The 13,783-nt window shown below is 52.4% G+C and overlaps 5 protein-coding genes across 5 annotated transcripts; 1 reads left to right on the top strand and 4 right to left on the bottom strand.

Annotated features, from left to right (window-relative positions):
• Window positions 1-38: 38 nt before the first annotated feature.
• On the bottom strand, window positions 39-1,360 carry BDW74DRAFT_153286 (uncharacterized protein). Its single transcript, XM_073724495.1, has 4 exons — window positions 1,164-1,360; window positions 951-1,106; window positions 779-882; window positions 39-711 (listed from the first exon to the last, which is right to left on the bottom strand). Exons 1-4 carry the CDS (start codon window positions 1,203-1,205, stop codon window positions 198-200), a joined length of 816 nt encoding a protein of 271 aa, XP_073583969.1. The 5' UTR covers window positions 1,206-1,360; the 3' UTR covers window positions 39-197.
• Window positions 1,361-2,176: 816 nt separating this feature from the next.
• On the bottom strand, window positions 2,177-2,870 carry BDW74DRAFT_153285 (CVNH domain-containing protein). The gene is made up of 2 exons (XM_073724494.1): window positions 2,525-2,870; window positions 2,177-2,450 (listed from the first exon to the last, which is right to left on the bottom strand). The coding sequence occupies exons 1-2, from the start codon at window positions 2,655-2,657 to the stop codon at window positions 2,263-2,265; spliced, it is 321 nt and encodes a 106-aa protein (XP_073583968.1). The 5' UTR covers window positions 2,658-2,870; the 3' UTR covers window positions 2,177-2,262.
• Window positions 2,871-5,640: 2,770 nt separating this feature from the next.
• On the top strand, window positions 5,641-8,014 carry BDW74DRAFT_178246 (Sodium/hydrogen exchanger family-domain-containing protein; the record flags this gene model as incomplete). Its single annotated transcript, XM_073729155.1, has 10 exons — window positions 5,641-5,689; window positions 5,748-5,816; window positions 5,878-5,984; window positions 6,051-6,224; window positions 6,278-6,300; window positions 6,335-6,706; window positions 6,781-6,829; window positions 6,896-7,262; window positions 7,343-7,444; window positions 7,512-8,014. The coding sequence occupies 10 exons, from the start codon at window positions 5,641-5,643 to the stop codon at window positions 8,012-8,014; spliced, it is 1,815 nt and encodes a 604-aa protein (XP_073583967.1).
• Window positions 8,015-8,829: 815 nt separating this feature from the next.
• BDW74DRAFT_153281 (uncharacterized protein) lies at window positions 8,830-10,814 on the bottom strand. Its single transcript, XM_073724493.1, has one exon. The coding sequence runs from the start codon at window positions 10,337-10,339 to the stop codon at window positions 9,401-9,403; it is 939 nt and encodes a 312-aa protein (XP_073583966.1). The 5' UTR covers window positions 10,340-10,814; the 3' UTR covers window positions 8,830-9,400.
• Window positions 10,815-11,618: 804 nt separating this feature from the next.
• Window positions 11,619-13,604, bottom strand: BDW74DRAFT_167930 (uncharacterized protein; the record flags this gene model as incomplete). Its single annotated transcript, XM_073726756.1, has 7 exons — window positions 11,619-11,800; window positions 11,970-12,042; window positions 12,100-12,420; window positions 12,532-12,798; window positions 12,835-13,137; window positions 13,277-13,320; window positions 13,379-13,604. The coding sequence occupies 7 exons, from the start codon at window positions 13,602-13,604 to the stop codon at window positions 11,619-11,621; spliced, it is 1,416 nt and encodes a 471-aa protein (XP_073583965.1).
• Window positions 13,605-13,783: the final 179 nt, after the last annotated feature.

Below are 13,783 nucleotides of genomic sequence, written 5' to 3'. Positions count from 1 at the left end.
TAACTACGCAAACATACCTACTAGAACAGTTGACGTACTTTGAAATGACCAAAATCAAAATATCATCAGTTCAACAGCATGTCAAATCCAACTAAAATCTTGGAAACCATAATACTGCTCCCAACACCACCACAACCCCGGATCGACCAACTGTAGTCCGAACAGCCCACTATACCCCAATGAACAATTTCCACCCTCTAAAGCCACTGCTTATTCCCATAATGACTCAAAAACGCCCCCGCATACCCGCGTTCCACATGCGCGCGCTCAATAACCTCCCTCAAGAACCCCACCGACTCCTCAGGGGTAATGAACCCCTTCCAACCCGGCGCATACGTCGAGAACTGGGCCACCATAGCAGTCACACCAGCTTTCTGCTCCTCCGTCATCTCTTCTTTTCCCTCAGACGTATCAACAAGGCCCGGCGAGAGACCGAGGAACAGAATGCCATCTTTCCTGTACTCCGCGCTGAACTTTGCAATTGCCGCATTGAGGGCTGCCTTGCTGATGCTGTAGGGGGCGCCGATGGCGATGTTGTACTGCGCTACGAAGTCGATGTCCGCCATGCCGGTTGTTATGGCGATCACCTTTTTGATGGATGAGCGCTGGATTAGCGGGAGGAAGAGGGTGATAAGGTTTATGTTGCCGATGAGGTTGGTGTTTAGGGAGGTGAGGAGGTCGGCGGTTAAGTTTTCGGGGTCTTTGGTGGCGCTGGAGGGGGTTGTTAGTATGATGGGTTGGGTTGGAGTATTGGTTGATGGTGGGAATTGAGGCGTACAGAGCACCGAGGCCATCCCATGCAGACCAGGTTGAGACGATTGCGGCGTTGGCGATTAGGTAGTCGAGGCTTGGAGTGATTTTCTCGACGGCTTCGACTGCGCTCTGTACACACATGTATCAGCATATAAAACGCCTTGACGTAGCCCTAAGTCTCTGGTAGGTAGGCGAACCTTGAGGGAATCATAGTCGGTGAGCTCGCCCTGGACGATATGGATATTGTCTCTCTTTAGCTCATTGGCGACTTTCTCTTCGGTCGCAGCTTTGTTGCGCACAAGGCCGATGACGAGGTTGTTTGGGTCTGCGGAGAGCTGCCGGAGGAACTCATACTGCGGGAGTTAGGGTTAGTCTTGCGGATATATGATGGTGGCAGGCGAGGAACGTACGCCGAGTCCGCGCGATGCGCCGGTGATAAGGTAAGAAGGCATTGCTGGTAAACTGGTGTACTTGATGTTCCGTTATTGTAATAAATCGAAAGACGAAGTCGTAATTGTTGCTGATGATGTTTTTCAATGCTAGAGTCCTGCCGTACTTATATAGGTAGCTAGGTACATTCAGCCTCATGCCATCCAAACAAGCAAACAATGCACTGCATTTGCAATCTTCTCCAACATGCTGCTTAGTGCTTACAGAGGCTTAAACATTGCACCTGTAATTGTATGACATGTTTGCAATCTACTCTAGATGCTGTACGACGTGTTTGCATCGCCAATTCCACCAATTAGAGGCCAAGCAGCACGCCACGGTTGGATTTATAAGCGCTGACAGAACCCACTCTGCAGAACAAACATTTGCTTCAACTCCGCATTGCGAGCCCTGCAAACTTGCCTAGAACGGCCGAAAAGTGTTTTGCGTCATGGCGGCTGAGAGCCGCAACGGTACCGGTACCGGGGATGCCGAGGGGACGCCGAGGGGACGATCAAGCCCTGTATATCAGAAGGCTTTGCCTGTTAAGATAGCGATGCTGGGCTTACTAGCTAAATAGCTACGTTACATTGACAGGTGATGATTCCTGATGCTCAGGGCAAAAAAAGGTACCTACATTCCAGATTTTAGTAGCGTCCAGCGAAGAAATAGGGATGATGAGGTAATCCTGCTTTCAGAACAGCCAACTCGACGATCCAGGCATTGCTTAGAAGATTGGGTATTCCTGATGAGTAGGCCCAAGCCCTTGATAGCGTTTCTCACACCTAACCGGCAGATGTACACTCTACTCAGCCACTCAGAAGCTTCGCAGAAACCTTTACCTAAAGCAGCTCTGGCTAGTCCCAAGAGTAGTCATTCCTCTTAAAGCTGTTCATAAGGGCAACTGATAGGTTCCAGCAAGGCGTAATTCCTGAGCCACACTCGTACTTAGATGCTAAGACGTAGACCGGTGGATTGTACGTTGACACTCTCCTTGAAGGCAGAAGCACATTGATTGAAAGCCAGAGTATATAGGTACCTAATTACCACATATGTGCCCCATCATTCTCAAAGCCCCTCTTAGACAACAACAAAAGACCCATTATCATTCCCAATCCTCTCGGCAAGGTTCACATCCGCCCAAACCGCGTCCCCATCCTCGTTCCTCAGCTGCGCCCGAAGAACAGGCACGCTCTCGCCGCCCTCAATGTCAAACACGATGTCCTCGGCGCTGTGGCTGAAGTCCGCGCCGTCCCACTCGAAGTGTCCTATACCATACAAGGACGTCGTTAGCATATACACTGGGAGAGGAGGAGGCATTTATGAGTGGGATTGGGCATACCGTTGTTGTTACCCAGGATCCGGTTCAGGTCGAACTCGGCGTCAACCCAGTCGCCGTCTTCGTTTTGGAGCTGGGCGTACAGGCGGTGGCCGTCTTCGACGCGGATGTCTTGGGCGGAGTGGTGGAAGCTCATTTTGCTAGTCTTAACTTTGCAAATGCTTAGTTGGTTGATAGATGCAAGGTGAGGTGGGTAGGTAGTGATGCTGTGGCTGAGGAAGAAAGGAGGCTGAGGTTTCCATCACTTTATATAGGTCTTCCCCGCCCCTTTCATGGAGACAGCCAAGAAGCGTTGTTTAGGCAGCCATGATATCACCGCTGGACTATGCATGAGACGCTGCAACGTGGCTTAGACATAGGGGGAGGGGTAAGGGGTCATGACCCCGCTGGAACCCTGGAGCTCCACTTCAATATACCCTGTGCATCACTTGCTCTGACACCTGTCATTTACCCCATCTGTGAATGTAGGTAGCTCGTGCTGGGATAGAGGGCCTGGATTGGCTAAACAAACGTTCAAGCTCTGACTATTAGGCTGACTGCCAATCTTAATGCATCTGGTATCGATGATGCAAGCCACAGGCGGGGGTGTACAGCCCATATGGAAGTGAGGCGCCGGGAGAGTGGACCCCATAGGGCTGTGGATCCTCGTTAGACTTAGACACCCTGGCACTATAAATAGTGCGTAGCTAGTGCAACAGGGCGTATGCATACGGAGCATGCTGAAGACGAATTCGAATTGCCACAAACGAACAACCCGTTGCCGGTTAAAAAAGTCCAGTCCGTTCCAGGTAGAGGCTTATGCTGCCTAGGGTACCATAGTAGTATGGTACCTCCCTTCGCCAGCATTGAGTTCTCCACTACTATACTAAGCCGTTAGGTAACTTCGTGCGTTTCCACTCGCCCTCGTTTGTTGCTTTGATTGTTACTGTCCAGACTTAGGTAGATAAGAGCTGGATATCCGGCTAGTGAAGAAAATGAAACGTTTCCTGGGTCTCTATCAGTGATTTCTCAAGCACATCCTTAACTCACTATAGGCCTAACATATCTAGGGAAGAAAAAAATCGCTAAAGCGGTGACGACGAGAAAATACCATATTGACGACAGATGTCGCAGTGGCCGCGTGGCTGCTTGCAAGTGCAGGTAATAGCTATTTCACCTTTGTATCATTTGAAAGGCCTAGGCTGAGTCCCCATCTGTTGCACCTACATAGGGTGTACTTAGGGCTCTCTGCCATAAACCACCCCTACGGCTTGCTAGCGCCGTATCGAACGCTCCTACAACAAGGCATAGGTCCTCCAGTTTCATTACCTCCCGTAGTCAAGCCACATCATCATATCCGGGATTCCATTTCCACAACCGGGTAGCTTATTTTATAAAATAGATTCTTGAGACATTATTGCCATGCGTGATTGTTAAGATGGCTTCAACTGAAGTTGCGAGCCTGAAATGCATGTGGTATCAATATAGGGTGGCTAGATTCGTAAGAACACTGAATGTGGCTACAATACGCACCTACCTACCTTAGTACAAGGATGACCATGTCGTCCCATCTAACGTAAATGGTGAGGACGCACCCACAAGATACCACCGGCGGCCGGGCGGCATCAAATTCTAGGTTATCTAGGTACCATATGTAATTTGGTGCGGTTGTCATCGGGCGAGGCTGCTGGGTCCGTGGCACTCAGGTACCCTAGGTTGGCGCTGCCCGTATACATGTACCATCTTACTCGGTAGCAAGGTAAGTTTGCCTGTGTTGGATGTACATCTTGATATATGACTAGACGGCATGATATATACTTGGTGTATAAGCTTTGTATCACTGTATTCACTGCTACCATGGTAGGGCTGTATGTAATAGGTTATGCGCGAGATGAACTGGTTTGATGATTCTGAAAACAATGTCTGTGGGAGACCTCACATTCTTCAACCAGAGCCAGTGTGTCATGAAGCGAGGGCGTCGGGACCTGCTGAAGATAACCTTGGAACAAAGCATCTCAACATCTAAAGTACATGATGCTGCTGTATATGGCCTTTTATATTACCAATTAGCCCCTATAGCTCAGCGGACATGTTGTAAAGGTCGAATTCAGATTGTCCTAGTTACCTTATGTATGCACCTGTGCTTATGATGGTACTTTGGCTTTCTGCCGACAAAGAAAAACGAAGTTAGGGCTACAGAGGGCTAACCCCAGGGTCATTCGCATTATGCGGTACGGACTATATCAATACGTTTATATTCCCAAGACATCCTGGTTTAATATCAATTTTGATATCAGCGTGCAGCTTACTTAGGTAGCTTTCTGTTCATTAACTACCATACTTCACCATACTATCAAAAGCCAAAATTGCCGGTTGGCCAGGCATTATCCACATGACTCGAGCTGAGAGGAATAATGGATACGAGAACGCGATAAGCATATGTCTCGTACATACTATAGGGACAATGAACTACCTCATAGAGGGATATTTTAATGAGAACTTGCTGCAGGAACAGCCAATGTGCGCTATGGTCTGTAATGATATCATTTGCCAAGCAACGAACTCAACTCAATCTCCTACTCTAAGTATACGGTTGTTCGGATTCAAAGAGCGAAATCTCCCGATTAGCCGGTGCAAGATTACCCAGTGACCTGATTCTAAAGGCTATGACGCACAGAGATCCCACGTTATCTGAATGACTACCATAGCCTACACAGCTGCACTGGGCAGTCGGTCTCCTTGACGGACGCGGATATTTCTCCTTGTAGCACAGGTCAGGTACCCACAGTAAGGATCCCAGGTGGGATCCTTACGTGACTAGGCCATGTCATCCAGCCCATCGTATGACTATCACCAGCAGGATCATGCTACCGACGGTGTCTCTTGGCCGCTGCCTTGTGCTTGGCCCCTTGGCGGAGAGCAGCCAAGACATCCCGCCCTGATCTGATCCCATGGATGTTGACAACGCCACGAGGAACTGGAGCACACCGTTCCTGGCTGTGGCTATGCCAGGCCTTCTCGGCCTCTATATAGGGACGCATCTGATCTCCCCGTAAGGCTTTTGTCCCATCATTCCCATACCTATACAAAACCTCGTTGTTCGGTTGAGATTCCTACCTACGTACGGAGTAGTGCTGGCTATGCCCACGCTGAACGTGAGTGAGTTGAACGTGGTGATTTCAGTGCTGGGTATGTTTCATCCTTACAACCCATATGGATGTTGAGGCCCTTCAGCTGATGTGACCAGGAGCATTTATCGTCCTCTATGCACTAGCCTCAGTGAAGATCAAGAACCACTGGTATCTCGGCGAAGCATGTACGTTCTTTCTACAAGATGCAGCATCCATATCCACAACTAAGACCTTCACAAACAACAGTACCAGCTCTACTCATTGGAATCATCCTCGGCCCATCCGCCGCCCGGTTTCTCGACGCATCAGAGTGGGGCACTGCAGTAAAGGGCCAACAGGATGCAATTACGCTGGTATGCAGCACCCCGACTACATCTCACTACCGAAGACAATCCCTTTTACTGATAGGATATCGACAGGGCCTCTGCCGCGTCGTTATCGGCGTCCAGCTGGTGATAGTGGGCTTCCAGCTTCCAGCTGAATACCAGCTGCACCGGTGGAAGGAGATGCTGATCTGTCTGTTGCCAAACATGGCGCTCATGTGGCTGTCCACGTCTGCGTGTATCCTGCTTGCGATTCCGCGGTTGGATTTTGTGAGTCAATCTGCACTTCTGCATTAACAGGCCTGAACTAACATGTTTGGCAGCTAAGCGCCCTCGTCCTCGGCTCGTGCGTCACATCCACAGACCCGATCCTCTCGCAGGCAATTAATTGCCAAGGGCCCCTTCGCCGACCGCTACGTCGCGCGTGATCTGCGTGAGATCATCTCGAGTGAAGCCGGTGCGAACGACGGGTTCGGGTTTCCATTTCTGATGCTGGCGACGTATCTGCTGCGGTATACGCAGGGGGCCAGCACTACCAGTAGTAGTCCAGAGCTCAATCATGACGGGCTCGAGCACCGTGCTCTGGATCTGGTTGCAAGGGCGGGAGATGTAGGACACCAGGAGGGCGGGCTGGGCAAGGCGATGCAGATGTGGGTTGTTGAGACGTGGTGCTATTATGTTATTATGGGGGCTGTGTATGGGGCTGTCGTTGGGTATGCCAGTATGCGTGCGCTGAGGTTTGCGTTGAAGAGGTGCGTATCTCTACTCTACCCTACCTAATCGCCCTCAATTCAGGCTGATGCTAACATGACTCTTTTTTGTCTAGGCGTTGGATAGACGGCGAATCGTACCTCCTCTTCCCCACAGCCTTAGGCGTACGCCGTCCCCCCCTTCCCCTCCAACCAGAACACACTTGCTAATTCCTTGCCAATGGATTCTAGCTCTTCACCCTCGGAACCTGCGGCCTTATCAGCACAAACGACCTCCTCGCATGCTTCACGGCCGGCACAGCCCTAAACTGGGATGGGGCCTACCTCGCCGAGACCGAAGCCCGGCACGACGAAGTCAACCCCTCCATCGACGTGCTCCTGAACTTCGCGGGCTTCATGTACATCGGCGCCGTGATGCCGTGGGCGGACTTCCACCAGCCTGACACCACGGGGATCACATACGCAAGGCTTATACTGCTCGGTGTGCTGGTGCTGCTGTTCCGGCGGATACCGAGCTTGCTGGCCCTCTGGAGGTTTATGCCGAAGGTTTGTAAGGGGTGGAAGGAGGCGCTGTTTATGGGGTATTTTGGGCCGATTGGTGAGCCTCTACTTTTCTCTAGGTGAAGCGTATGGTGGGTATGGTATGTGGAGAAAGTGCTGAGTGGGTTCTGCGTATAGGAATCGGCGGCGTCTTCTACGCCGAACACGCAAGCCATCTATTCCCGCACGCTGGAGAGGGAAGCGAGATGGAAACAACGCTCATCCAGGCCCTTAAGCCAAGTACGCCTCCAACCCCTGCTCCAACCCTGAGGTCTATCACCACTAACTAAATGATTCGGCATGGTAGCAATCTACTTCCTCGTCCTCTTCTCCATCGTAATCCACGGCCTCTCGATCCCGCTCCTCAGCATCATTTACAGAATGTTCAACGTCCCCCACCAAATCGACCCATTGGGGCCCGCCGAAATCCGCCCTCTAAGCCGGCACGCACACCTCCCGCCCAACAGCACAGTGGACAACAAGCAGCGCTCGATTCTCATGTATAACCGGTTCTCGAGGAGTAAGTTCCCCTCGGGGACGGGGATGGGTGTGACTTGGGCGCTGGGGCTGCCGCATTTTACGAGTGGGAGCGAACGGGATCGGGAGGAGAGTCGGAGGAGGGGGTTGTGGGGGGATAGTTTTTATTTGAGTGGTGATGGTGATGTTAACAAAAATGGGGATGCGGATGAGAGTTGGAATGGACGTGGAGGGCATGGGCCCGTTGGTGAGAAGGGATGGGGGCTTGGTGGGGGTGCGATTGGGGGGAGGAGGTTTGAGATGAGGCCGGCGCATGTGGTGCCCGTTGGGTAGGGGGATGTACGGGACCTAAATCAGACGTTAGGTATATCTTTGTCCTGAACATATAAATGATACTCTTAGCTTGTATGCTTAAGTTGCCCTTGTTAAATAATGTTAGATTTGAGGGATCAGTCAATTGACATAGGGTTAGGGCTAGGTTCTCGGTCTATAGTACCATAGCTACCATTTGATTGCACCGGCAACGGCGGGCGAGAGGCACCGCCACCTCTGTATTATGGGCCAAATGAGCAAGCGGCTAGGCTCGAATTTTCACGGGGGGGCTTACCTGTGAGGATTGTTGCGTGAAGTTCTGCGACAGCGGCACTGGGGCTGGGGCTGGGGCTGGGTCTGCCTCGATCAACGTCCCGTTCGCGTTCACTCAGACTGCAAGATGGGATTTATGTATGGTTAATATTAAGTATCTTAATCTACGAACCATGACTTCCTGATTCGAGGAGGAAGGAAGTATCAAATGGCAATTGAAAGTCTGGGCTGTACATATCAAACCTGGGAAACCGGGTGGTTTTGTATGTGGAGAGGGAACAGGGGTGCATGTGTTTCTCAGACAATACCCTAAACGCATTACCTATACCTATATGGTTTATCAGCCCCCGATTGCAATTACCGCCAAATTACTGTCCGACAGAAGCCTTGAATGATTGGCCAAGGCCGCCACGCCCCGTTGGTTGGCAGTGTTACCATAGTGCCCGTCTCTTTTGTCCGGTCGGTGTGGCTGAGCCCGACTCCCACTCCTTCGGCCTTTCTCTCGTTATAACCAACTGTACCCCCCACCTACACTCCCAACAACACACTCTCTTCACTCTCCTAGAGCTTTCAGTTCTCACCCGAGCCAACGCAACATGCCCCCCAAACCAACTATCCTCCTCATCCACGGCGGCTAGCACACCCCATTCCACTATGTAAGACTCACCAGCTACGTCCAGTCCGCAGGGTATAATATGCAGTTCAGTTGGCGGTCATCCTGTTCTCAACCTGAAATTTCGCTTTGTCGATCTGATTCTGGATTCTTTCTCACTGCCAGAGCTGATCCCATACTCTACCATCCATACCATACTTAACTACCGCCCCGTCGTCCTGGGAATGGCGTTCATCACAGCCAGAGGTTCCAGCCCCAAATCCAAATCCTCACTCGACGAACAAGCATGGCTTGGAACTGGAGACATCGGTCCACTCTCCACCCTTAAGGCCCGACCTTGACCCTGATTCTGACCCTGATCCTGCCCACGACTATCTTCATCGAACCCCCGCAATCTGAATCTAGTCCAGATCACCGAATCGGCGGCACATACGAGACCAAGCACGCGGCAGCAAGATACATGCCCGCTTCGACAGTCGTCAAATCATGGCTGCGATGAGGCCGCTGGCAAGGTTATTTTGTCAGTATGGCATGGCATGGCAGAGCCCCGCCTCAATCTTGGGGTATCGCCATTTCAGTGCACGCGGATAGATTATGGTATGGTAGAAAACGTACCCATTCCCGGCACCAAACGCCGCCAGCACCCCAATCCTACCACCAACCTGCACGCACGGCCTCAACACATGCGGAACCGGCAGGAACAGCATCCCCACATCGATAACAATATTCACCTGCCTTGACGCGCGGAGTATAGCGTTGATATCAATGCATTTGCCCTGCACATCCAGATCCCAGAGTTTCTGCAGCGGTCGGCAGAGGACGCTGAGCAGGAGTATACCGGTGACGAGATCCGCGAGGATCAGGGCGTCCAGCGCGTAGCAGGCTATTCCTGTTGGGCGGTGGATGCCGAAGGTATGCATGTACAGAGAGAGGATTGCGAGGCGCGGCGGGACGACGGCTAGCATGTATAGGTGCGATAGGGCGTAGAGGAAGATTGCCCACAGGCGCAGTTGGGAGGGGGGTATGTGGCATTGGTGTAGGCCGACGCCGGCGTGTTTGATGTCGGCTGTAGGGAGGAGTGAGTTAGCATACCAACACCATACTTGCGGCGGAGTATGGAATGGAATGGATGGAGCAGGGAAGGCCTGAGATGAAATGTGAATTGGGACAGTCGTGACGTACCGATGAAGGTGCCGATCAAGGCTTGCAGGAGGACCCAGCCTAGCAGCATGGGGATATCCTTGCGGTGTCGCCAGTTGACCTTTCGTAGTCGCCGTGAGATGAAGCGCAGGGTTATGGCGACTGTGCTGAAGACTGCGAAGAAGACGCAGATGGAGAGGATGAGGGGTTGGCTGCTGTCGTCGTTGCAGGGCTCTGAGGCTGTGTCTTCCATTTTGATTTTGACACTCGGGCTGGAGGGGACCCAGAGCTTGAAGTAAGGTTTGTGAGACAAGAGACATGATCCGGAGGCATGAGACGGGATAGAAAAGGGCATTAGATATATGAATGGGTGAAGTTGACTACATGGGCAAGGACTTGGGTTGTGTGGCATTGCAACGTTGTTGAAGGATGGATAAGCTTATCCAGATGTCATATGCTTACGGCTTCGAAATGGTGTAAGCAGAATTTGCCGAATCATGTATGCTGATTAGATACGCTAACCCAACAGTTCTGGCTGGCGTCCACTGGCTTGGTCTGTACCCTGTACCGCAGGCTGAAGTGACCTAACTGGTCCAGGTATGCAAGGATATTCCCAGCCAGTTGCCCTGGCAATGGAGGCTCTTTGGCTGTGACCGTTAGAATGACATCAGCAGCAGTTGACGAATGTAGTTCCTGGAATTGCGAACGGTCAGAATGGCCTCTTCCCTGGACTACTATATTAGCTAAGACTCGATGGATAACCCTGCGTATACCGACGTAGTTCCGACAGTCCCGATGACTACTCCCACCCCTGATGGACCAGAGACCCTCCGCTCCGTTACAGCCGCAGTAGCTAGGTATACTGCAGGCTTTTCTTGCGAGTTTCCTTGATAGACTCGATAGTAGCTAAGATTTGTTATCGTAACATTAGGTACAGGGTAATGGACTACCTAGCAAGACGGTCACCTCTTTCCCAAGCCCCCCACCAATAGGCACAGCGGTAGGACTGTTTTTGCGTAGTCGAGAGACACGACAACCTAATTAAGTATAGGCAACGTTCCCTATCTTACTAACCTCCTATAACTAGAGCTTTATATAATAATATACCCTTAAGTTTATAGTGCTATGAATATTATGCCATGGCTCCTAAAAAGACTTTATAGTAGCTGCTAAAACAGGGTTCAAGGTAAGCTACCTAAGTATTTATGCAGGTGCATTTTGTTATTACTGATAACACCTATAGCCATTCTTCTCATCTCCGCGCATTAGCCTTGCAGCCCAGAATCATCTGCTCGCGCGGTTGGAGACGCGCGCCCTGCTCATCAGCGGCTAGTACCATGCTGTAGTATTCAGCTTCGACGCCCATGGTACCTAAGGTAAGGTGTAGCCCACTAACACCTATCCCGAGGTCTGTCACCTCATCTACCCCCCCAGAGCAAAGCAAAGCTTTAGGTACCAGGTTCTACTAACATACCATGCCCAGGTGGAAGTGTTAAGGTTCTAGGTAGACCCGGAAGGCATCCGAGATACCTAAGCTACCCAAGCTAACTTACCTACCCACGCTAGGACTAAGTACTTAGTAAGACCACAATCAAGACCTCAGCTCGCAAACCGGCTCCGCGCCCGCAGACGATCCCCAAAATGCCAGAGGGCCACGAGCCCAACGCAGCACGCGACCGCCACATTCCCAAGCACACTGCAGCCGCGGCCAAGACCCAGGTTCGCGAAGAGCGGCTGCGAGAAGTGGATTGTGCCGCTGGCGAGGGCGCTGCGGGAGAAACCTGTTCTCCGGCTTTGGTTAGGGACCATTAGTATGTCATGCGCATTTATTTGGGCCTAGTACCGTGGCAGTGGCAGTACCACCTCAGTGCTAGTGCCAGTTGCGCTGGTCTGAGGGGCTGGGCGTGGGGTTGGTGGACAGGTAGGTAGGCAGGTAGGCATGGCACTTACTGTTGGCAGCGAACAGACTCGCCGCATGGCGCGGGTAGCTGGTTGGAAGGTAGATGATAATGACGTTGAAGATCTAGCGAGGCGGGTTGCAGTTAGTGTGGTAACCTACAATATCAAGCATGAAACTCACAATAAACAGCGAAGTCGAGAAAACAAGAATGCCGAGCGTCGGGACAACCCAAGGCACGGCCTCGCGCGCGGTCCAGCCAAACAGGAAGAGGCCCGCGGGCCCAATCGCCGCCGCAACAAGACCAGGGACAAGACGGTGCTCGGGCGCTCCGACGCCGTGTTGCAGTGTGTAGGGCTCGTAGACGCGCCAGACGAGGAGGATGTAGATGGCGGCGCCGAGGGCGCTGGCGACGGTGATGGAGAGGAATACGACGCCCGTTAGGCCCGTGGAGAAGCCGTAGATGCCGGTGTAGAGGCGTGGGAAGGATTCGAAGTAGGAGTACTGCACCAGGCCACACCGGGGTTTGCAATTGTTAGCGGAGAGCCTGCATGGCTTTGATGGAGTACGGCGGGGGTTAGTAGGGGGTGTGATGGGACATCTGGGAGGACATACGTAAACCGCATAGGCAAAGGCCGTGTACAGGTTCATAAAGGCCACCGAGGGGTCGTGGAGACTGACACGGAGCGGCGTCGTGAGATACTGCGCCATCAAACGGAGCAGGGGCACCGAGTGCTCCAGGGCCTCCGACTTGGAGCGAAGATGCGGATTTCCTGTCTCCCTGCGGAGGCGCTGTGCGCGGCGCAGCAGAATCGTTTCCCCGTTTGTCTCGGGCAGGCAGAAGAACAGCAGGAGGAAGGTCACGCCATTGAGAATCAGCAGCTCGCACATGGACTACCGTCATGTGGTGGCAGGGACTGAAAAGCCCGCGAGAAGGGGGCCCAGTGCCGGGGCTGCAAAGGATGCGCACATCCAACAGGTCGAGCCGTACGGGACTTTGTGGAAGGGGAGGACGTCGGATATGGATGCGCCGCCTGTGGCGAGGGCGGGACTGCCCAGGAAGCCTTGGAGGAATCGGAGCACGACGAGGCCGGGGTAGTTGGAGACGCGGCTAGCAATTGCTGTGACGACGAGGAAGAGGAGCAACGAGGTCATGTAGGGGATGTTTCGTCCTAGTCGTGGGACCTCGGACAGAGGACTAAAGAATAATGGGCCGACGCCCTGGTAGGCCATGATTTGGTTAGAGACCATTGGTTGAAGCTTCTAGAATGGGCGTGGCCAGGGCATAACATACATAACCAAGAACGTACATGGAGAGCACGAGAGTCGAAACCTGGACCTAGATGCCGTAGGTCTGGACGAAGACCGGTTCGGCTGGGGTGATGATGGCCGAGCCAGTATATACTGCAACTGGTGTGAGAAGAGCCCGCATGGAATGGGGATGGCACGTCTGAATACTTACTGGCAACGGTGAGCAGGCAAATCTGGAACTGGACAAACGTCTTGCGCGGCGTGGACCAGTTTTGCGGATTCTCAGGGTCGTCAGCGCCGTTCCAGTCAACGAGAGCTTTACCTTCGCACTCTTCAGAGGCCGATGATGGAGTGGCATTCGCTGGTGGACCATCTTTGCGCAGGACCCAGGACACGAGATCCGAGAAAGGCGTGTTGTCAAAGAAGGGAGACGACATGGTGTTGACAGTCCCCTGCCCATCTAGCACAGAAAAACGAGCGAAGCAGTTGGTGGGACTCATACCATGTCAAAGGCCAGCTGTCCTACCTAGGGTACAAGGGGGGTCAGCTCCAGCGGACCAGTTCAGACCAGGATGATGCTCTACCAGCTGTATCATCTTTTTTGTTTTTTATGCAG

Source organism: Aspergillus multicolor (assembly GCF_047715735.1).
Source record: "Aspergillus multicolor strain CBS 133.54 unplaced genomic scaffold BDW74scaffold_12, whole genome shotgun sequence".
Classification (NCBI taxonomy): Eukaryota; Fungi; Ascomycota; class Eurotiomycetes; order Eurotiales; family Aspergillaceae; genus Aspergillus; species Aspergillus multicolor.
This window is presented reverse-complemented; position numbering and strand designations above follow the sequence as displayed.